Raw genomic sequence first — 23123 nt, 5'->3', positions numbered from 1 at the left:
CCCTTCTGCACTCTGTCTCCTGCCGCTATTCCATCCGATGATCGCTGAATCCTCCCGGTGACCTGCACTGCCAGCAGAGATGCAGGACCTATCGTGACGTCAAAATAGCCATGTGATCAGTCACGTGGCTATTATCTCATTGGCTACAGACTGTTCACATGACTATGACACGTCATGTAGGACCTGCGAGTGCATCTCTCCGGTACACTGTGCACATATGTGTATCGCCGTGTACCGGCGACATGCTCTAGCACACGGTCGACTCCCCGTTCCGTTAGGGACCGGCTGACACAGCCGGTCATTAACGGAGATCACCGTTGCCATAGCAACGCAGTTAGCGGTGACGTCACCGCTAACCGCGGCTCCGAGAGCACCGTTGCTATGGTAACGCGTCTGTCAGCGTTACCGCTAGCAGCCAGCACTGATCACTCACGGAGTGAAGGCTGCACGCTGCTTCACGATTGTAGTGATGATTGTAGTGAGGATGGAGGTTCCCCAGCCCCAAGTGATGAGCTGGTGAACCTCATCCTTCCTCACTACAATCGGCACTACTACTACACTAGTGATGATTGTAGTGAGGATGGAGGTTCCCCAGCCCCAAGTGATGAGCTGGTGAATCTCATCCTTCCTCACTACAATCGTCACTACTACTACACTAGTGATGATTGTAGTGAGGATGGAGGTTCCCCAGCCCCAAGTGATGAGCTGGTGAATCTCATCCTTCCTCACTACAATCGTCACTACTACTACACTAGTGATGATTGTAGTGAGGATGGCGGTTCCCCAGCCCCAAGTGATGAGCTGGTGAATCTCATCCTCACTACAATCGTCACTACTACTACACTAGAAAGAAAGAAGACAGAAGAGCAGGATCGTGGAGGGCTGACAGGGGGTAATAAAGATGGAGTCTCTAATGTGTCTGTGTATTTATTTCTATTAAAGTATTTTTTCTCTGTGTGGTGTCTTTTTTTTAACCCTTTATTGGAGATTCTTAATGGCCGGGTCAAACGTGCCTGACATTAAGAATCTCTAGCTTAATACTGGCTGGTAAAACAAAGCCAGTATTAACTCATGATTACCCAACAAGCCACCCGGCTCCAGGGCTGTTGGAAGAGTTGGATACAGCGCCAGATGATGGCGCTTCTATGAGAGCGCCATTTTCTGGGACGGCTGCGGACTGAAATCCGCAGCAGAGGCGCCCACAAACCTCGGGCTAACCTGTGCTGCGGATTCCAATCCCCAGCTGCTTAGTTGTACCCGGCTGGACACAAAAATAGGGCGAAGCCCACGTCATTTGTTTTTTAATTATTTCATGAAATAAGTGAAACAATTAAAAAAAACGGGCTTCCCTATATTTTTGGTTCCCAGCCGGGTACAAATAGGCAACTGGGGGTTGGAGGCAGCCCGTGGATGCCAGCTGTACCTGGCTAGCATACAAAAATATGGCGAAGCCCACGTCATTTTTTTGGTGGGCAAAAAAATTCTGCATACAGTCCTGGATGGAGTATGCTGAGCCTTGTAGTTCTGCAGCTGCTGTCTGCTCTTCTCCATACAGACAGACAGCAGCTGCAGAACTACAAGGCTCAGCATACTCCATCCAGGACTGTATGCAGAAGTTTTTTGCCCCCTGAAAAAATTATGTGGGCTTCGCCATATTTTTGTATGCTAGCCAGGTACAGCAGGCAGGTACGGCTGCCCCCAACCCCCAGTTGCCTATTTGTACCCGGCTGGGAACCAAAAATAAAGGGAAGCCCTTTTTTTATTATTTCATGAATTTCATGAAATAATTAGAAAACAAATGACGTAGGCTTCGCCCCACTTTTGTGTCCAGCCAGGTACAACTAGGCAGCTGGGGATTGGAATCCGCAGCACAGGTTGGCCTGAGCTTTCTGGGCCCCACTGCTGCGAATTGCAGTCTGCAGCCGCCTCAGAAAATGGCATTTTCATAGAAGCGCCATATTCTGGCGCTGTATCCAACTCTTCCAGCACCTGCCTGCTATACCTGGCTAGCATACAAAAATATGGCGAAGCTCACGTCCTTTTTTTGTAGTTTTTTGGCAAAAAAAATAAAAATGATTCCCTGGATTTTCCATTGCCAGTGAAGGTAACACCAAGCAGTGGGGGTTAGCAGCCAGTAGCTGCTTGGATTACCCTTAGCTAGCAATACAAAAAATGCAGCGGGAGCCCATATTTATTTTTTTTAATTATTTATATAAATAACTAAAAATAAAATGGGCTTCCCTGTATTTTGATTGCTGGACATCACAGTGCTGTAAAAATAAATCTTTAAAAAAATGACGTAGCGCTCCGCGGTATTTTTGATTCTCAGCGCAGATAAAGCAGACCGCTATGGGTTGCCATCCCCATCTGCCTGCCGTTACCTTGGTTGGCAATCAAAATACAGGGAAGCCCATTAATTTTTTCTACTTAAAAAATAGTTAAAAAAAAAAAATGACGTTGGGTCCCCCCATTTTTAATAGCCAGCTAGGGTAAAGCAGACGGCTGTAGCCTGAAAACCACAGCTGGCAGCTTTACCGTGGTTGGGGATCCAATGTGGCGGTCCCCTCAGGCTCTTTTTTATAATTATTTTATAAATATTAATAATTACACAAAAAAAGTAGGGTCCCCTCCAAATTGGATCACCAGCCAAGGTAAAGCGGACAGCTGTGGTCTGGTATTCTCAGGGTGGGAAGGTCCATAGTTATTGGGCCTTCACAGCCTAAAAATAGCAGGCCGCAGGCACCCCAGACGTGGCGCATCCACTAGATGCGCCAATCCTGGCGCTTCACCCCAGCTCATCCCGTGCCCTGGTGCAGTGGCAAACGGGGTAATAAATCGGGTTGATACTAGCTGTAAAGTCACCTGAGATCAAGCCCAGCAGTTTGTGATGTCATGGCGTCTATTAGATACCCAACATCATAAACTGTCAGTACTAACAAAAACAAAAAATCGACAAAAGAAATTTATTTGAAAAAACAGTCCCCAAAACATTTCCTCTTTCACCAATTTATTGTAAGAAAAAAAATAAAGGGGTCCCACGACGACTCTGGACCGTCTAGAATATGGGGGGGAGACACTCAGGGAACGTATCCCCCATTTTCTAGGAGTGCGGACCCTTCATGTGAGGAGTGTGGGTGCAATGAATCTGCACTCACTCTCCCCGGGTCCACAGCAGCAGAGTCCATGTCGTAATGGTTGCTACCAAAGCTGCAATGCCCTGCTCATGAGGTAAGGGCATGCCTAATCAGGAGAACTACTGTAGAGGAAGCTCTGCTCACTGGTATATAGGTGCTCAGAGGTAATAATAGATAAAATTAGTGAGTAACCTCGGCACTCTAAATCTCCCAGACTAAGTCAGTAAGTCCCAATGGATAGTAATGCAAAATCACTCTTTATTGGTCCGTATTAAGAACATTTTTTTTTTTCATAAGCATATATGTTTTTGTCCAAAACAAGTTACAATTGACGTTTCGGCCTGAGCCTTCGTCAGATTGGACTTATCTGCATGTAATCATGAAAAATGACAATAATCAGTATCACATAAGAGTGAGAGAACAATAACAAACTCGAACAATGTAGAGGTACAATTGGCATGCAGCAAAAAAATTGCAACACAGCAAGAAATGAAACACATGATACAAATGTCATAATACAGTACAAGGACAATATAGTAATGACAAATATGGGGTCAGAGTAGACTTAGACAGCTCTGGTACGAAAGAGATGTCAATCATAAAGTAACATGTGCAGTAGGTGTAGAGCTACAGTATGCATGGCAGAGCTAATGGGTAGACCGACCATAGAAAAAGAACGGAGAAAAAGTGGAGCACCCTTTGGTGCCTTTCATGTGGCACTAAGGGGTGCTTAGCTTTGTATTTAGCCAAAAAAATGAAAAAAAAAGACGTAGGGTTCCCCCTAGTTTTGTAGCCAGCTAGGGTAAAGCAGACGGCTGCAGCCTGCAGACCACAGCTGGCAACCTCACCTTGGCTGGTAATCCAAAACTGAGGGCACCCCACGCTGTTATTTTAAATTAAATAAATAATTTTAAAAAAAAAAACACGTAGGGGTCCCCCAAAATTGGATCACCAGCCAAGGTAAAGCAGACAGCTGGGGCCTGATATTCTCAGACTAGGGAGGTCCATGGTTATTGGACTCTCCCAAGCCTAAAAATAGCAGGCCGCAGCCGCCCCAGAAGTGGCGCATCCATTAGATGCGCCAATCCTGGTGCTTCGCCCCAGCTCATCCCGCGCCCTGGTGCGGTGGCAAACGGGGTAATATATGGGGTTAATACCAGATGTGTAATGTCACCTGGCATCAAACCCTGGGGTTGGTGAGGTCAGGCGTCTATCAGATACCCGACATCACCAACCCAGTCAGTAATAAAAAAAAATAGACGACAAACACATTTTTATTTGAAAAAACACTCCCAAAAACATTCCCTCTTTAACCAATTTATTAGAAAGAAAAACAAATCCAGGTCTGGTGTAATCCAAGGGGTTGCCATGACGATCCACACTGTCCCAGTCAATGAAGAGCAGGATGTTCCCCATTGGCTGGGAGAGCAATGCAGTGACCTGAGCTAACATCAATGGGTCAGCCCAGGTCACTGCAGGGCATGACAAGTGCTGCTGTCAGCAAGGTACATTACCTGCGCTGATCTCCAGCACTGCCGACAGCCCCTGTCACTGAGGTCAATGACCGGCGCCTTCACATCAAGTATCGCGAGAGGTCCGTGACGTCACCGCCAGTGTCAGTCTCGGGTCGGAAGCGATAGGTGATGTGACAAGCGGCGACCATGGAGGACAGTGACAGCGCTGAGGTCGGGATGGCGGGACTTCATCACCGCAGGTAAGCCGAGCGGGGGGGGGGGGGGTGCGTGTGTGAGAGTATGTGTGTGTGTGTGTGTGTGTGTGCGTGTTTGTATATGTATGTATACATGCCGCGGGCAGGAGGGGGCGGAGCGAGCTGAGCGGGAAGTGTGGGCTTCCTGCACGTAACTAAGATAAACATCGGGTTACTAACCAAAGCGCTTTGCTTGGATACCCGATGTTTATCTTGGTTACCAGCTTGTGGCAGGCTGCCAGCGATGGCTCCTGCACACTGTAGCTGTAAAAAGCCCTGCTTTTTGCTGCTAGAACCGTTCTCGAACGTATCTAGAACTATCAAGCTTTTGCAAAAAGCTCGAGTTCTAGTTCGATCTCGAACAGCCCCAAAAATCACTCGAGCTTAGAACTGGAGAACCTCGAACCGCGCTCAACTCTACTGTCACCTCCGTTTTCCTGTGATGCTCGGTCGTAGTCTGAACTCCATAGGGGACTGAAATTTTCACAGTATACTTCAATACTAAGGTATTGCAGTATAAATGACCATATCACCGCAGGGTGATGTCCACTAATAGGACTAACAATCTAAAAAGAATAAAAAAAGACAATTCAGATCACCCCATTTCCCAATTATAAATATAGAAAAAAATAAACATATTTGATATTGCTGCGTTCGTAAAAAATCATGAATAAAAAAAAAATATGCTGAATGTTTGGTATGGCCATATTCGGGCTGACCTATAATGTTTCCAAGTGGATTTTTACAGTGTAATGAACGATGTAAAACTAGTATCAAAAAACATTGACAGAATTGCATATTTTTTTTATCCATTCGTGTTTCAGTACAGTATATGATAAAAAAAAAAAAGTAATTGTGCCGTAAAACACTACAACTCGTTTTGCAAAAAAACAAGCCCTGACACATCTAAAAGTAAAAATGATATGGCTCTTGAAAGAAGTTGGGGTAAAAAAACAAAAGTACAATGAAAAATTCTCTTTCTTTTAAAATTAATCTGTCATCAAGTTTTTGCTATGTAATCTGAGAGCAGCATGATTCCGGCGATTTGTCACTCTCTGGTCTTTTTGCTGTCATACTGACACAATCACTGTTTACTCTGCTGCAGATCTAGCAGTGTTTAGAACGCTGAGCTTTGTATAGCCCCGCCCACATTGCTGATTGGCAGTCTTCTGTGTACACTGTATATTGACAGAAAGCTAACCAATGGTGACGGCAAAGCAACACACAGCAGTTGACCACGAGGCAACTAGTCCAGTAGTGATAATCACATGATGATAAAACACTGATTTATTATATCAGCGACCCATAGCCTACTAAATGAGATATTACTAGAATTAGGTTTTCTGCCCCTACATTATGCTGTTTCCAATTTGCGTAGCAAACTCCTGTGGATAGATTCTCTTTAAAGAGTTAAAGCTACATTGAATTTCCTTTAATGCATAACCCAACTAGTCCTATATTTAATATGATATAATATATATAATATAGGATATTAATAATAAAGCAATGTACTTTTATGAGCTATTCTCCATGTATACTTGTATTATACTAGTAGCCTCATGGAATCAGAATACCTTAAAGGGAACCTGTCAGCAGAATTTTCACAATTAAACTAAAAGAATCTCCTTCTGCAGCTCCTGGGCTGGATTCTAGAAAGGATCCTCTTGCTATTGGCCCCATTTCAGACGTAAATAAACACTTTATAAAATCTTACCTTTTGGTATGCTAATGTGGTTTTATGGTCACAAAGGCGGGCTGTATTGCGTCCGTTATTCACCCTCCTGCCGCTGTTCGCAGTCCCCCATTGTTCATTTACATACATGAGGCCGCTGCCCTCATGTAACAGTGCTCCCGAGGTCTCACGCATGCCCAGTGGCACTATCACGGGACTGAGCACTGCGCAAAGCGTGAGCGCTGGTGAGGTTATTGCGCAGGCGCAATATTATGGGCGGCGCTGTGAATGTCATCACCTGCGTCCTCCAAGTACCCGCCCATAATCTCGTGCCTGCGCTTTTCCCTCTGCCTCCACCATTATGCTCTAGCGCTGGCTATATCATCCACGTTGCCTATTACCGCGGGCATGAGAATATGGGCGGATACTTGGATGACGCTGGTGATGACATTCACAGCGCCGCCCATAATCTCGCGTCTGCGCAATAACCTCACCAGCGCTCGCAATTTGCACAGTGCTCAGTCCCGCGATAGTGCCACTGGGCATGCGCGAGACTTCGGTAGTAGAGTTGAGCGGACTTCTAATAATCCGGGTCCAGCGGATCCGTCGCGGGTTGGAAGAGAAGTCCGGATCCGATCCGGAATCCGGACCCATGTATGAGAGAGAGAGAGAGAATATGAATCCCGGATTCAGATCGTGCAGACGGATTCCCGCGTCCGGGTCGGACCCGGATCGGACGCTGAAACCGCGCGGATCCGGATTTTTACAGTTCGGATCCGCTCAACACTACTTGGGAGCACTGTGTTACATGAGGGCGGCGGCCTCATATATGTAAATGATCAATGGGGGACGGCGAACAGCGGCAGGAGGTTGAATAACGGACACAATACAGCCCGGCCTCGTGACCATAAAACCACATTAGCATACCAAAAGGTAAGAGTTTATAAAGTGTTTATTTAGGTCTGAAAGGGCCAGTAGCAAGATGAACCTTTCTAGAATGCAGCCCAGGAGCTGCAGAAGGGGATTCTTTTAGTTTAATTGCGAAAATTCTGCTGACAGGTTCCCTTTAATCTGAAATGGTCTACAATTAGCCTCTTGTGTAGCATTCATAGGAATATTTCACCTCCATGAATGTCTCATGTACATGTCTGTTACTTAAAGGGAGCCCTCATGTCAAAAATGCTATAAACCTTCAGATATGGGGTTAGTCTGCAGGTTAATAGCATTCTAAAGCTGTGCGGCCGCAGTACTGGGGGAAATGAAGGTTATCCCTCTATGCTGCCTCCGGAGCCGCATCTCGAGCTGTTCAGTCACTGCTCTGTGTACAGTGAGCGGCGGCTGTAACCACGCTCAGGCATCGCATCAAACTATTAACCTGCAGACTAACCCCATAGCTTCAGGTTAATGGTGTTTAAGGACTTGACTGGTTCCCTTTAAGAAAGGCATAAGGTGTAAAAGATGCAAACAAGTTTTGTTTATTACAGCAGATGTCAAATAACATTTCTATTAAAGCTGTTGCACAGTAAATGTTTGGGCTGTACCAAGCACAGTTATAATGCTGGTATTTTACCAGTTGACCATGGTGGTAAAATATCTAACAATAGGCTACATGCATACTGATCAAGGGTCTGTTAAAGCACCAGACCAGCATTTCTTGTTTTTTTTCACCACTGGAGTGGTGCTTTTAATTTAAATTTCCTGACCCCAGTCTTATACATACATGCCTCCGTCTTCACCTTATATCCGCGCCACTCCTGACAGTCTTCTGAAGTTTGTTACCTGCTGGCTCGCTCCAGTGTTTCATGGTGCAAGCTGGAGATCACTCTTCAACGCTCATTCTGGCTCTCATAGACTTGCATTGAGACCTTGTGATACAAGTACTGACAAGTTGTAGTCACAAGATGGCCCTGTGGATTGGAGGGCATCTGTAAAAGATTAAGATGCCGGAGGATGAGTGTAAAGGTACCGTCACACATAACAAGATCGCAGCTGAGTCATGGTTTCTGTGACGCAGTAGTGATCCAGTTAGCGATCTCGTTATGTGTGACACCTACCAGCGATCAGGCCCCTGCTGTGAGGTCGCCGGTCGTTGCAGAATGGTCCAGGCCATTTTCTTCAAAGGCGATGTCCTGCTGGGCAGGACACATCGCTGTGTTTGACACTGTGTGACAGGGACACAGTGACTGCTGAGATCGTTATACAGGTCGCTACTGTGACCTGTATTGTTCCTGCATCGCTGGTAAGATCTGACTGTGTGACATCTCACCTGCGACCTCCCAGCGACTTACCTGCGATCTCTATCAGGTTTCGGGATCTCTGCTAAGTCGTTGTGTGTGACTGGGCCTTAAGACTGGGTGAAGGAACCTTAGATTAAAAGCCACTCTAGCACTAAAAGCCTGTTTAGTTTGGTTAACCACACTCACATGCACACGGAACAATGGTTAATACGATCATTCAGTGTGAATAGGCTGCCATTGACCTCAATAACACGGGATGATGTGCTGCCGAGAACCACAATTTTTACACCCGCTAAAAAAATTAGGTTCTTTCATTGGTTGATTGCCGGCCTGTTTCTACAGCCTGATATTCCAGAACAAGAATGTCTAGGAGCCCTCATTCCCCCAATGATCGGATGATGTAGAAGACGCATAAGTACTGTAGATATTTGTGTAATTATTGTGCCTCTGTCTTGTAAGGAAAGTGTTTGGCATTATTTTTTTATTATGCTTCCCTTATGTAGGAATGTCGTTTGTCGCAGGGCTTTATGAGGCTTCAGACACTGACTTTACAGAGGTTGTCCCCTACTTATTTAGTATTGATGACCTTTTCTTAGGATGGGTCATGTCTGAAGACTGGTAAAGCCAGAAAGATAAAACATAAGCGCTCATCTGTTGACAACACCGTTTTGCCCTTCCAATAATCTTGGAATATATCTCCATATGTTTGTTAGGCATGATGGGCTTTGTGTTTGGTTTCCCTCCAGCAGGACGCCTTGGTTGACTGTGTAGAGAACCGCATCCGTCAGCTTGAAGATCTAGAGGCCGCATTTGCAGATTTCTGTGAGGATGACAGTGAGGAGACTGTACAACGATGGGCTTCCAATCCCGGGTATGGCTATACAGTTTGTTGCTGTGATATTTCATATGATTTATGACCTGCGTATGGTGCACAGTACGGACTTGTATTGTGGCTGTAATATTTACTTATTAAATACTTACCACCTCAGCAATATGGATAGAAATGGAGAAAAAGACGCAGCTCAAAATCTGTAGAAAAAGTAGTCCTATATATCTCTTGGTATACATTGATTCAGGAAGGAATGCTGGCAGATTTTAGCTGCTTAATTGTGAATGTGGCTGTGCACAATAATATACCATGTACCTGGGATCAGCAGCAGATGAGTGGTAAGCTTTACATGGCACCTTTCCCTTGCAGTACCATAAATGTGCCAGTAGATGTAGCCCTTGGATTATCACACATTCGGTCCACCCTGATACAGAAATTTAGGTGTGCACAGACAAGTGATTAATCCCACTTTCTGCTCACTCCTCGGCTTCCGGAGCTTTGTTTTATGCCGGTCTTTAAACTGTCAACAGGCATTTGCTTCATCATCAAATCACAGCCCCAACAAGACGGCTGAAGTGATGTTATTATTATGAGAATGTCAGGCCGAGCAAGTTTTAGGGGCTCACGTGCCCTTTGTGTCAGATAAGTGCATTTTACCAGGCTGAGACTCGTATGGGTCATATGTCCTACATTTCAGAATCTGCATGTGTTTGTGCTTTTGGTGCAGATTTCTCCTTGTCTATAGCATCCTGTGATCACTGTGCTGAATTCGCACATAGAATGCTGCAGATTTAAAGGGGACCTGTTAGCAGTTTGGGGGCCTATAAGCTGTGGCCACCACCAGTGGGCTCTTGTATACAGCATTTTAACATGCTGTAAACAAGAGCCCATGCCTCTCTGTAGAACATAAAAATCACTTTATGATACTTACCTAAACAGTCGCTGTGGAGGAGTTGGGTGATATGGGTGTCTCCGTTCTCCGGCGCCTCCTTTTTCGGCCATCTTTGCCGTTCTTCTTCTGAAGCCGCGGTGCATGACGCGTCCTATGTCATACACACTCGCCGGCATTGAGGTCCTGCTCAGGCGCACTTTCATCTGCCCTGAGCAAGGCAGATCAAAGTAGTATAGTGCGCCTGCGCGGGACTGGCAAGTGTGTATGATGTAGGACGCGTCATGCACACAGGCTTCAGAAGGAGGACGAAGATGGCTGAAATAGGAGGCACCGGCACCGGAGAACGGGGACGCCCATTTGACACATCTGTACCGCACCGACCGTTTAGGTATTAAGTGATTTTTACGTTCCACACAGCAGCCTGGGCTCTTATATACTACATTTTAACATGCTGTATATAAGAGCCCACTGGTGGCTGCAGCTTATAGGCCCCCAAACTGCTGACAGGTTCCCTTTAACTCCTTCACGACCGCGGGCAGTAAAATTACGTCCTATTTTAACGTGACCTAACGACCAGGGACGTAATTTTACGACCTAAACTTCATTTGATTGCCGTGGCCATAGCAACGGCTTTCAAATGATGTCCCCTGCTGTTTCTTACAGCAGGGGACCTTTGCTTGACCCCAGGGGGGGTGGCATCGCCAACCCCCATCGACGATCGATGTGATTGGCTGTTCAAATCTGAACCGCCAACCACATCTTTCGCACTGATTTCGGCAAAAATAATGCCCGAATTAGTGCGATACTGTGAGATCTGGCTATGATGTACTGTAGCAGCTGCAGCATATCATAGGTGGACCTCAAACATGTCGCCCCCAGCCCCTGCAGCACTGATTGGAGCGATCGTGCTATGATGCGCAATCGCTCCAATCAGTGTGCAGTGGGGCGGTCTGATCTGGAGGTGGCCGCCCTCCCCAGGCCTGTGCTGGTCTGGGGAGCCTCCCCCAACATGTCTGCAGCGTGGACTGGCTGGTACTTGTGGTACCACGCCACCGCTGCTGCTGCCGCCGCTGATGTTACCGCTTCTGCTCCTGCTCCAATGGTAAGTATTCCGCTCCCCTTGCAGCCCGTGCGCGCTCCCCTTGCAGCCTGTGCGCGCTCCCCTTGCAGCCCATACGCGCTCCCGTGATGGCCCCTGCCCGTGCCCCCCCCGATCTGCTCCCCCCACGCCCCAATCTGCCCCCCGACATCCCGATCTGCTCCCCACGCGATCTGCCTGCCTCCTCTGTGATCTCTATTCTGCTTCCTTCCTTCTGCCTCTGCTCTCACCCCCCCTCTGCTTCCCCTCCCCCCTCTGCTTTCCCCCGTCCCCCCTCTGCTCCCCCACCCCCAACGTCCCCTACCTGCCTTCATCGGGTCATCCGAGGTTTTCACTGCCCGATCACATCTGCCTTCATCGCTGGGTCCTTCTGCTGATCTGTCCAACGTCCTGCCTGCTGCTCGTGTAAAGCTGTCCATCTGGCTGCCTTCTGTTCCTCCTGTCCTCCTGCAGTTCTTTTGGTCAGTGATCCTCCTGCTAATCCTCCTGGGTACTGTGAGTATAACTTTTTTTTTTTTTTTTCTCTTGTATCCCCTGTCCATTTTTACACCTCATCTGTCCATGCGTCCCGCCGAGCGCTGATCAGGGATGCAGATAACGGATCTGCATCCGTGCTAATTTTTCGGCGGGACTTTTTTTTTCCCGTATCCCCAACGCTTCTTGTATCGCATCTGTCCGTGCGTCCCGCCGAGCGCTGATCAGGGATGCAGATAACGGATCTGCATCCGTGCTAAGTTTTCGGCAGGACTTTTTTTTTTTCCCGTATCCCCGACGCTTCTTGTATCGCATCTGTCCGTGCGTCCCGCCGAGCGCTGATCAGGGATGCAGGTAACGGAGCTGCATCCCTGCTCAATTTTTGGCGTGACTTTTTTCCGTATCCCCAGCGTTTTGTATCTCATCCGACCGTGCGTCCTGCAGCGGCCGATCAGTGCACCGCGTCTGTGCGTTTGAAAAGTCAAATGGTGCTCCTTCTCTTCTGAGCCCCGCCATGCACCCAAACAATTTATTTCCACCACATAGGTATCTGCGTACTCAGGAAAAATTGCACAACATGTTTTATGGTGCATTTTTCCTGATACCGTTGTAAAAAAAAAAGCAACCTGGTTGATGCAAAAATGTTGTGGTTAAAAAAAAAATAATTTTCACGGTTCAACGTTATCAACTTCTGGGGAGCCCCTGGGGGTACAAGGGGCTCACCAAACATCTAGATAAATTCCTTGAGGGATCTAGTTCCAAAATGGGGTAATTTGTGGGGGAGCTCCACTGTTTAGGCACCATAGGGGGTCTCCAAACGTGACATGGCGTCCGCTAATGATTCCAACCAATTTTGCTGTCAAATGGTGCTCCTTCTCTTCTGAGCCCCGCCGTGCGCCCAAACAATTACTTTCCACCACATGTGAGGTATCTGCGTACTCAGGAGAAATTGCACAGTACGTTTTATGGTGAATTTTTTCCTTATACCCTTGTGAAAAAAAGCTACCTGGTTCAAGTAACAGTTTTGTGGTGAAAAAAAAAAATTGTATTCATGGCTCAACATTATGAACTTCTGTGGAGCCCTTGGGGCTCGCTAAACATCTAGATAAATTCCTTGAGGGGGTCTAGTTTCAAACATGGGGTCATTTGTGGGGGAGCTCCATTGTTTAGGCACCTCAGGGGGTCTCCAAATGCAACATTACATCAGCTAATGATTCCAACCAATTTTGCTGTCAAATGGCGCTCCTTGTCTTCTGAGCCCCGCCATGCGCCCAAACAATTACTTTCCACCACATATGAGGTATTGTCTTACTCAGGAAAAAATGCACTATAAATTTCATGGTGAATTTTTTCCTGATACCCTTGTGAAAAAAAAGCTACCTAGTTGAAGCAACAGTTTTGTGGTAAAAAAAAATGTTTTCTTTTCACGGCTCAACGTTATAAACTTCTGTAAAGCCTCCAGGGGTTCAAAATGCTCACCAAACATCTAGAAAAATTATTTGAGAGCTCTAGTTTCCAAAATGGGGTCACTTGTGGGGGAGCTCCATTGTTTAGGCACCTCAGGGGGGTCTTCAAACCCGACATGGCATCCACTAATGAGTGCAGCTAATTTTGCGTTCAAAAATTCAAATGGCGCTGCTTCCCTTTCCACCTCTGCCATGCGCCCAAACAATTGATTTTTACCACATATGGGGTATCAGCGTACTCAGGAGAAAATGCACAATAAATTGTATGGTGCACTTTCTCTTTTCTCCCTTGTGAAAGTGAAAATTTTATGGCTAAACTAACATTTTTGTGTTAAAAAGTAAAATTTTCATTTTTTCCTTCCACGTTGCTTTTGGCTCCTGTGAAGCACTTAAAGGGTTAATAAACTTCTTGGATGTGGTTTTGAGCAGTGTGAGGGGTGCAGTTTTTTTTAGAATGGGGTCACTTTTGGGTATTTTCTGTCACCTAGGCCTCTCAAAGTCACCTCAAATGTAATGTGGTCCCTAAAAAAATTATTTTGTAAATTTTGTTGGAAAAATGAGAAATCGCTGATGACCTTTGACCCCTTCTAACTTCCTAACGAAAAAAAAATTGTTTCGAAAATTGCGCTGGTGTAAAGTAGACAAGTGGGAAATTTTATTTAGTAACTATTTTGTGTGACATATCTCTCAGATTTATGGGCATAAATTTTCAAAGTTTGAAAATTGCGAAATTTTCGCAAAATTTCCTAAATTTTCACAAATAAACGCAAAAATATCGGCCTAAATTTACCACTGACATGAAGTACAATATGTCACGAAAAAATCTCAGAATCGCCAGGATCAGTTGAAGCGTTCCAGAGTTATAACCTGTCAAAGTGACACTGGTCAGAATTGCAAAAAATGGCCCGGTCATTAGGGTGTTTTAGTGGCCGGGGGTGAAGGGGTTAAGTACCCTACACAGGTCAGTTCATGCACACAGACTATCCCCAATGTGTAGATGAGATGTGTTGAAATCTCATCGACTTAGCTAGCATTGTAGCACACTTCAGCTTTTTCTTGTGAAAAATCCACAACTTGTGAACTTGACTTTAGAGGAAAGCTGTTGCCTGCTAGATATTGCCCAATCCACAGAAAAAGATAATGGCTCCTCCATTGTAAACATGTAAGTTTTTCCATGAAATGCCGCGGTGTTAGGCTATGTGTCCACGGTAGAATGTTGCTGCGGATTTTTCTACATGAAAATCCGCGACTTTCGCGGCAAATCCGCACCTTTTTTTTGCCGCGAATTTATCGCGCATTTACCGCGGAATTGCCGTGGATTTTGATGCGGATTTTTTTATTTTTTTTTTTCCCCATTCTATAGCCAAAATCCGGATCAAAATCCGCAACAATAATTGACATGCTGCAGATTTTTCCGGATCAAAATCCGCGGCAAATCCGCCGTGGAAAAATCCGCAGCATGGACACAGCATTTCCAAAATGCCATTGAAATGGCTTGGAAGTGCCGCTGCTGCAGATTTTCGGAAAATCTGCGGCTTTTCCGCGAGAAATCCACGGCAAAATCCGCGCATTTTCCGCAGCGTGGACACATGGCCTTAAGGAGGCACACCTAGTTGAGTGCATCATCAGCGACAATGGGGCTTTTTCTTGCTTGGTCACCTAGACAGGCCTTCTCCTATGTGTGTGCAGTATTGGACTGGGGAATATTGGGCCCACAAGAAGATTTGATTTTTGAGAGCTTCTATTTCAGCTATACAGAAAACGCTTTTTCATTAATCCCATGTCGCACATATCAGTTTGTTCTATTTTGCAGTATGTTCCCTGAAATGGAACCAGTATGTTCAGATGATTATGCGGGCTCAGGAGCTCCTGCTGTAGAAGCCAGGGCCAGTGCCAGCACCACCAAAGGCTGGCTGTTTAACTATCTAACTGTCGCAATCAATAGCCATAGGCAGGCTCGAACAAGCGCTCTGTCATTACTCAACTGCATTGCAAAGCATTAAAAGAATGATCAGAGAAATGTTTGAAGTCCCAAAGAGAGACTAAATAAAAAAAAGTTAAAAATATGAAAGTCACAAAAAAATCCTATGATATATATATATATATATATATATATATATATAATATAATAATATATATATTTCTTCATCGTTCCTTATGGGAGACCCAGACCATGGGTGTATAGCTTCTGCCTCCGGAGGACACACAAAGTACTACACTAAAAAGTGTAGCTCCTCCCTCCTAGCATATACACCCCCTGGATGACCAAATCTAGCCAGTTCAATGCTTTGTGTTCAGGAGGCACACATCCACATTCATGCATTCTCATCTGATTTTCATTTTAAAGAGTTTGAAGAAAAGCGGATCCAAGCCTGGACTCCCGGCATGTCCCTTCTCACCCCACTGTGTTTCGGCGGTGTTGTTAAGGTTGATTTCAAGGCTGGAGCCTTACATGCCGCGCTCCTTCGCCATCCCTCGGGCTCTAGCTTGAAGTGGGAGCCAACACGGTTCTCACTGCTTTGCATGAGACCGGTCTCCATCCGCAGCCCTTTCAGGACCCTGCCAGACGGAGCACTCATCCCTCAGGGACCTGGCCCTGCGTCTCATAAGATAAGTATTGAGACATTATTGTCAGGGGGGTCCCTTGTACTTTAATGTTGGGGAGAGTGTGTTTTGTACTATTTGTGACATTTCCGGCCGGTTCTCCGGTTTTCACCAGAGAACCGCGCCGACGGTGCCTGAGCGCCGGCCGCGTTCTAAAATTTAGGCCCCGGCTTCGGCTGCGGCCTAGTTTCGTTTTCACTGCCCCTGCATGTCAGTCATGCAGAGGGACAGTGCGGCGCCACCCACCGGCCGTTCAGCTCAGGGGAAGACACTCCTCTCTGAGGAGATGTTTCCCTCCCCTGTATATCCCCTTGGCCCTCCGGTTCCCGCTCTTGGGCTATGTCCCGCCCCCCCTCCTCACTCCAGCGCCATTTTATCAGCGTTCTCACACTGATCGGCGCTGGCTGCTGCATCTCTGCAATCTGTCTGGGGGTCCGAGCTGTGGAATCCGGAGGGCACATAAAACGGTCTGGTAAGCCACAACCTCTGGTTGTGGACTTTATTATACACTCTCTGGGAGTCATTCTGAAGGAGTGTATTCTTTATTGCAGAGCCTCCACCTCAGCAGCATGTCTCACACTAGGAGCAAGGCTGCAAGGCTGTACTCAATATGCACTGCATGTAAGCTCGTACTGCCTGAACCGAGCACATACCTTCATTGTGATGCCTGCTCTAACATGGTGGTGCCTCAGCCTGGAGTCTCCCCAGTGGTCCCTCCGGCTGCTCCGGCCCCGGTGGCTGAACCCCCGGCTTGGGTTGAAGTGTTTTCTAAATCTATCTCCCAGTCCTTCGCCGACTCCATGGGACAGCTGTCCCGGACTCTGCTGACCATGCATCAGCCCCCTTCTCAGGGTGCCTCTGCTGCTTCGGCTCGCTCTGCAGAGCTCACAGAGGATTCTTCATCTGCTCCCAGACCCCGTCCTCCTAAGAGGAGACGCAGGGACCCCTCTCCTTCCTCGTCCCGCGACTCCGATTCATGAGTCGACCCGCAGGACGAGGAGGATGTCTTTACTTGGGGCTCGGACGCTACCTCCATGTGCCCCATTGATCTGACCGAGGGTGACGCAGATGTGAGTGACTTGATTGCGTCCATTAATTCTGTACTGGACCTCAATCCGCCAGCATCAGAGGAGCAACCCTCTCTGGCAGAAAAGCACCAGTTTACCTTGCCTAAGAGAACAAGGAGTGTGTTCTTTAACCACTCCAGTTTTCAAGCCACTGTGTCCAAGCCCAGAGCCTGTCCTGACAAACGCTTTCCAAAGCGTGGTTCTGACGACCGTTATCCTTTTCCACCTGAGGTGGTCAAGGAGTGGGCTCACTCACCAAAGGTAGACCCTCCGGTGTCTAGACTCTCAGCCCGGACAGTTGTATCTGTGGCTGATGGCACCTCACTTAAGGATCCCACTGACCGCCAGGTTGACCTCCTGGCCAAGTCTGTCTATGAGGCGGCAGGGGCCTCGTTCTCCCCATCCTTTGCAGCAGTGTGGGCTCTCAAAGCCATCTCTGCTTCCCTAGAGGAGATGCATTCCCTCACTAGGGACTCTCTACCTGAATTGGTTGCCTTAACTTCCCAGGCTTCAGCCTTTTCAGCCTACGCCATGTCTGCCATGCTGGAGGCCTCTCACCGCACTGCGGTGGCCTCCGCTAATTCCCTCGCTATCCGCAGGATCTTGTGGCTTCGACAGTGGAGGGCAGATGCTTCCTCAAAGAAGTACCTTGCTGGGCTCCCATTTGCTGGGTCCAGGCTGTTCGGTGAACAACTGGATGAAATAATTAAGGAGGCTACTGGCGGGAAGAGTACTTCCTTGCCGCAGACTAAAACCAGGAAACCTGTCCAGGGCAGGAACCAGTCGAGGTTTCGTTCCTTTCGTTCCTCCAACTGGTCGTCCGCTAAGCCCTCGGCCTCGTCCACTAACTCAGACAAGGACCAGAAGCCCTCCTGGCGCAAGAAGCCGCGTCCACAAAAGACCGCAGGAGGTGCTGCCACCAAGGCAGCCTCCTCTTGACTATCTGGCCGAGCCAGCAACGTCCTTGGTCGGTGGCAGGCTCTCCCACTTTGGCGACGTGTGGTTTCAACACGTCTCCGATCAGTGGGTGCGGGATATCATCTCCCACGGCTACAGGATAGAATTCTCTTCCAGCCCGCCAAACAGATTTTTTCTGTCAACTCCCCCCTGCTCCAAGGCCGCCGCCTTCTCTCAGGCCGTGGCATCCTTGCAGGCCAGCGGAGTGGTTGTACCGGCTCCCGCCAGGGAACAGTTCAGAGGTTTTTACTCAAATCTCTTCCTGGTCCCCAAAAAGGACGGTTCCTTCTGGCCCATCCTGGATCTCAAGCTTCTCAACAAGCATGTTCAGGTGCGGCACTTTCGCATGGAGTCTCTGCGATCAGTCATTGCCTCAATGACCCAAGGAGATTTCCTGGCATCCATCGACATCAGAGATGCCTATCTGCATGTGCCAATTGCAGTTTCACACCAGCGTTGGCTACGTTTTGCAGTCGGAGAGGAACATTTCCAATTCGTGGCTCTCCCCTTCGGGTTAGCCACGGCCCCTCGAGTATTTACCAAGGTCATGGCAGCAGTGGTTGCGGTTCTGCACCTCCAGGGGTTGGCAGTGACTCCTTACCTGGACGACCTTCTTGTCAAGGCTTCATCCAGCGTAGACTGTCAGCGGAGTGTCTCGCTCATTCTCGCCACTCTTGTCCAATTCGGGTGGCTTGTCAATCTGCCCAAGTCCACTTTGACCCCGACCCAAGAACTCTCGTACCTGGGGATGCAATTCGAGACTCTGCCGGCACTTGTCAAGCTGCCCTTAGTCAAACAGCAGTCCCTCCATCTGGCGGTGCGCTCTCTGTTGAGGCCCCGCCGTCATTCCATCAGGCACCTCATGCAGGTGCTGGGTCAGATGGTGGCGTCAATGGAAGCGGTTCCCTTTGCCCAGTTCCATCTGCGTCCTCTGCAGCTGGACATTCTCCGCTGTTGGGACAAGCGGCCTTCTTCCTTGCACAGGTTGGTGGCTCTGTCGCCACAGACCAGGAGCTCTCTTCAGTGGTGGCTTCGGCCCCTCTCTCTGTCTCAGGGACGCTCCTTTCTGGCCCCGTCCTGGGTGATCCTCACCACGGATGCCAGTCTAACCGGCTGGGGAGCAGTATTTCTCCACCACCGAGCACAGGGCACTTGGACTCCGTCCGAATCAGCCCTCTCGATCAATGTGCTGGAAATCAGAGCTGTGCTCTTAGCTCTCGTAGCCTTTCACCATCTGTTGGCGGGCAAGCACATTCGAGTCCAGTCAGACAACGCGACAGCAGTTGCCTACATCAATCACCAGGGCGGGACTCGCAGCCACCTGGCAATGTTGGAGGTTCAACGCATCCTTCAGTGGACGGAGGACTCCAAGTCCACCATATCCGCAGTCCACATCCCAGGCGTAGAAAACTGGGAGGCAGATTATCTCAGCCGTCAAACCGTGGACAACGGCGAGTGGGCTCTGCATCCGGCAGTGTTCCGGTCGATCTGCCGCAAGTGGGGAACTCCGGAAGTGGATCTAATGGCATCCCGGCACAACAACAAGGTTCCGGTTTACGTGGCTCGCTCCCATGATCCTCAGGCCTTTGCAGCGGACGCGCTGGTTCAGGATTGGTCCCAGTTCCGTCTGTCTTACGTGTTTCCCCCTCTAGTTCTCTTGCCCAGAGTCCTGCGCAAGATCAGAATGGAGGGCCGTCGGGTCATCCTCATTGCTCCGGACTGGCCCAGGCGAGCTTGGTACCCAGACCTGATCCATCTGTCCGTAGAGGTGCCGTGGCATCTCCCGGACCGTCCAGACCTTCTCTCACAAGGTCCTTTTTTTCCGCCAGAATTCTGCGGCTCTCAGATTGACGGCGTGGCTCTTGAGTCCTGGAGCCTGACGGCTTCCGGCATTCCTCCCGAAGTCATCTCCACTATGACTCAGGCTCGGAAGTCTTCCTCGGCAAAAATTTACCACAGGACTTGGAGAATTTTCCTGTCCTGGTGTCGTTCTTCCGGCCACGCCCCTTGGCCTTTTGCCCTGCCGACCCTTCTGTCCTTCCTACGGTCTGGTCTGCGGCTAGGACTATCCCTCAATTCTCTCAAGGGACAGGTCTCGGCCCTGTCAGTGTTGTTCCAGCGGCGTATCGCCCGGCTGGCTCAGGTGCGCACCTTCATGCAGGGCGCATCTCACATCATTCCGCCTTACCGGTGACCTCTGGATCCCTGGGACCTTAATCTGGTCCTCACGGCCTTGCAGAAACCCCCTTTTGAGCCACTTAGGGCGGTTTCTTTTGTCTCTTCTTTCACAGAAAGTGGTCTTTTTAGTGGCCATAACTTCCCTCAGGAGAGTCTCTGATTTGGCTGCGCTCTCCTCTGAGTCACCTTTTTTGGTTTTTCACCAAGATAAGGTGGTTCTTCGTCCGTCTCCGGACTTTCTTCCGAAGGTGGTATCTCCTTTCCACCTTAACCAGGATATTTCCCTGCCTTCCTTTTGTCCGGCTCCTGTTCATCGCTTTGAAAAAGCGTTGCATACTCTGGATCTGGTGCGGGCGCTCCGGATCTATGTGTCTCGCACCGCTGCTCTTAGGCGGTGCACCTCTCTCTTTGTGCTGACCACTGGTCAGCGTAAGGGCCTCTCGGCTTCTAAGCCGACCCTGGCTCGCTGGATTAGGTTGGCCATTTCCAATGCCTACCAGTGTTCTCAAGTGCCTTCCCCGCCGGGAATCAAGGCACACTCGACCAGAGCTGTCGGTGCCTCTTGGGCTTTCAGGCACCAGGCTACGGCTCAGCAGGTCTGTCAGGCTGCCACTTGGTCCAGTCTGCATACCTTTTCAAAGCACTACCAAGTGCATGCTCATGCTTCGGCAGATGCGAGCTTGGGCAGACGCATCCTTCAGGCGGCTGTCGCCCACTTGTGAAGTTAGGTTTCGCCTACTTCTCAGTTTTCTGTTTATTCCCACCCATGGACTGCTTTGGAACGTCCCATGGTCTGGGTCTCCCATAAGGAACGATGAAGAAAAAGAGAATTTTGTTTACTTACCGTAAATTCTTTTTCTTATAGTTCCGACATGGGAGACCCAGCACCCTCCCTGTTGCCTGTTGGCAGTTTTCTTGTTCCGTGTGTTTTCACCAGCTGTTGTTGTAGTCAGAGGTTCCGGTTGTTCCGGGTTTTGCTCTGTCTCTACTTGTGGGTGGATGTCCTCCTTCAGCTTTTGCACTAAACTGGCTAGATTTGGTCATCCAGGGGGTGTATATGCTAGGAGGGAGGAGCTACACTTTTTAGTGTAGTACTTTGTGTGTCCTCCGGAGGCAGAAGCTATACACCCATGGTCTGGGTCTCCCATGTCGGAACTATAAGAAAAAGAATTTACGGTAAGTAAACAAAATTCTCTATCTCCGTACCGACCAAAAGTTTGGACACACCTTCTCATCCCTAGAATAACTATTAAGAGGAGACTTTGTGCAGCAGGCCTTTATGGTAAAATAGCTGCTAGGAAACCACTGCTAAGGACAGGCAACAAGCAGAAGAGACTTGTTTGAGCTAAAGAAAACAAGGAATGGACATTAGACCAGTGGAAATCTGTGCTTTGGTCTGATGAGTCCAAATTTGAGATCTTTGGATCCAACCACTGTGTCTTTGTAGAAAAGGTGAACGGATGGACTCTACATGCCTGGTTCCCACCGTGAAGCATGGAGGAGGAGGTGTGGTGGTGTGGGGGTGCTTTGCTGGTGACACTGTTGGGGATTTATTCAAAATTGAAGGCATACAAACCAGCATTGCTACCACAGCATCTTGCAGCGGTGTGCTATTCCATCCGGTTTGCGTTTAGTTGGACCATCATTTATTTTTCAACAGGACAATGACCCCAAACACACCTCCAGGCTGTGTAAGGGCTATTTGACTAAGAAGGAGAGTGATGGGGTGCTACGCCAGCTGACCTGGCCTCCACAGTCACCAGACCTGAACCCATTCGAGATGGTTTTGGGTGAGCTGGACCGCAGAGTGAAGGCAAAAGGGCCAACAAGGGCTAAGCATCTCTGGTAACTCCTTCAAGACTGTTGGAAAACCATTTCTAGTGACTACCTCTTGAAGCTCATTAAGAGAATGCCAAGAATGTGCAAAGCAGTAATCAAAGAACCTAGAATATAAGACATATTTTCAGTTGTTTCACACTTTAAGTATTTCATTCCACATGTTTTCATTCATAGTTTTGATGCCTTCAATGTGAATCTACAATTTTTAGTCATGAAAATAAAGAAAACTATTTGAATGAGAAGATGTGTCCAAACTTTTGGTCTGTGTGTGTGTGTGTGTGTGTGTGTGTGTGTGTGTGTGTGTGTGTGTGTATGTATATATATGTGTGTGTGTGTGTGTGTATGTATGTATATATATGTATATATATATATATATATATATATATATATATATATATATATATATATATATATATATATATAGATATATATATATATAGATATATAGATATATATATATATATATATATAATATATACACACAAAAATAAACACAAGAAAATACACATATTGGGTATTGCTGCATCTAAAATGACCCAATTTATAGAAAATAGTCAATCTAGTTACCGTATTTTTCGGACCATAAGACGCACTTTTTTTCCTCCAAATTTGGGAGGAAAGTGTGGGGTGCGTCTTATGGTCTGAAGCTGCGGGGTAGGGAGTTGTGGGGAGTCAGCGCTATGCAGTGGGATCACAGGAGGCAGGGAGGGTCGCTGCTGCAGGAAGTCGGCTGCTGGAGAAACCACGTGTGCCCGCTGCTTAAAGTCAGTGAATATTCATTAGCTGCTCCCCGCCCACCTCTCTCTGCAGTCAGCGGGGGTGAGGAGCAGCTAATGAAAAGTTGTTTAATGTAAACAGCGGTCACACGTGGGAGCTCCAGACGCCGGTTTCCTGCAGCGGCTGGGGAGACTGTGTCCGCTGTGTAGGAGGCAGGAGCAGGGGGACGCTGCAGTCATATCTGGCCCGG

At 48.0% G+C, this 23123-nt stretch overlaps 1 protein-coding gene across 3 annotated transcripts in view; it reads left to right on the top strand.

Moving 5' to 3' along the window:
• Window positions 1–23123, top strand: part of C6H5orf22 (chromosome 6 C5orf22 homolog) — a 129413-nt gene that overhangs the window by 66457 nt on the left and 39833 nt on the right. For 2 of the 3 annotated variants that reach the window (XM_075314851.1, XM_075314849.1), the window contains exon 6: window positions 9498–9622. In XM_075314851.1, the coding sequence (XP_075170966.1) occupies window positions 9498–9622 (125 nt within the window). The remainder of the gene's footprint in view (window positions 1–9497; window positions 9623–23123) is intronic. The other variant, XM_075314850.1, reaches the window with a different exon arrangement.

This window comes from Anomaloglossus baeobatrachus, chromosome 6 (genome assembly GCF_048569485.1).
Source record: "Anomaloglossus baeobatrachus isolate aAnoBae1 chromosome 6, aAnoBae1.hap1, whole genome shotgun sequence".
NCBI lineage: Eukaryota > Metazoa > Chordata > Amphibia > Anura > Aromobatidae > Anomaloglossus > Anomaloglossus baeobatrachus.
This window is presented reverse-complemented; position numbering and strand designations above follow the sequence as displayed.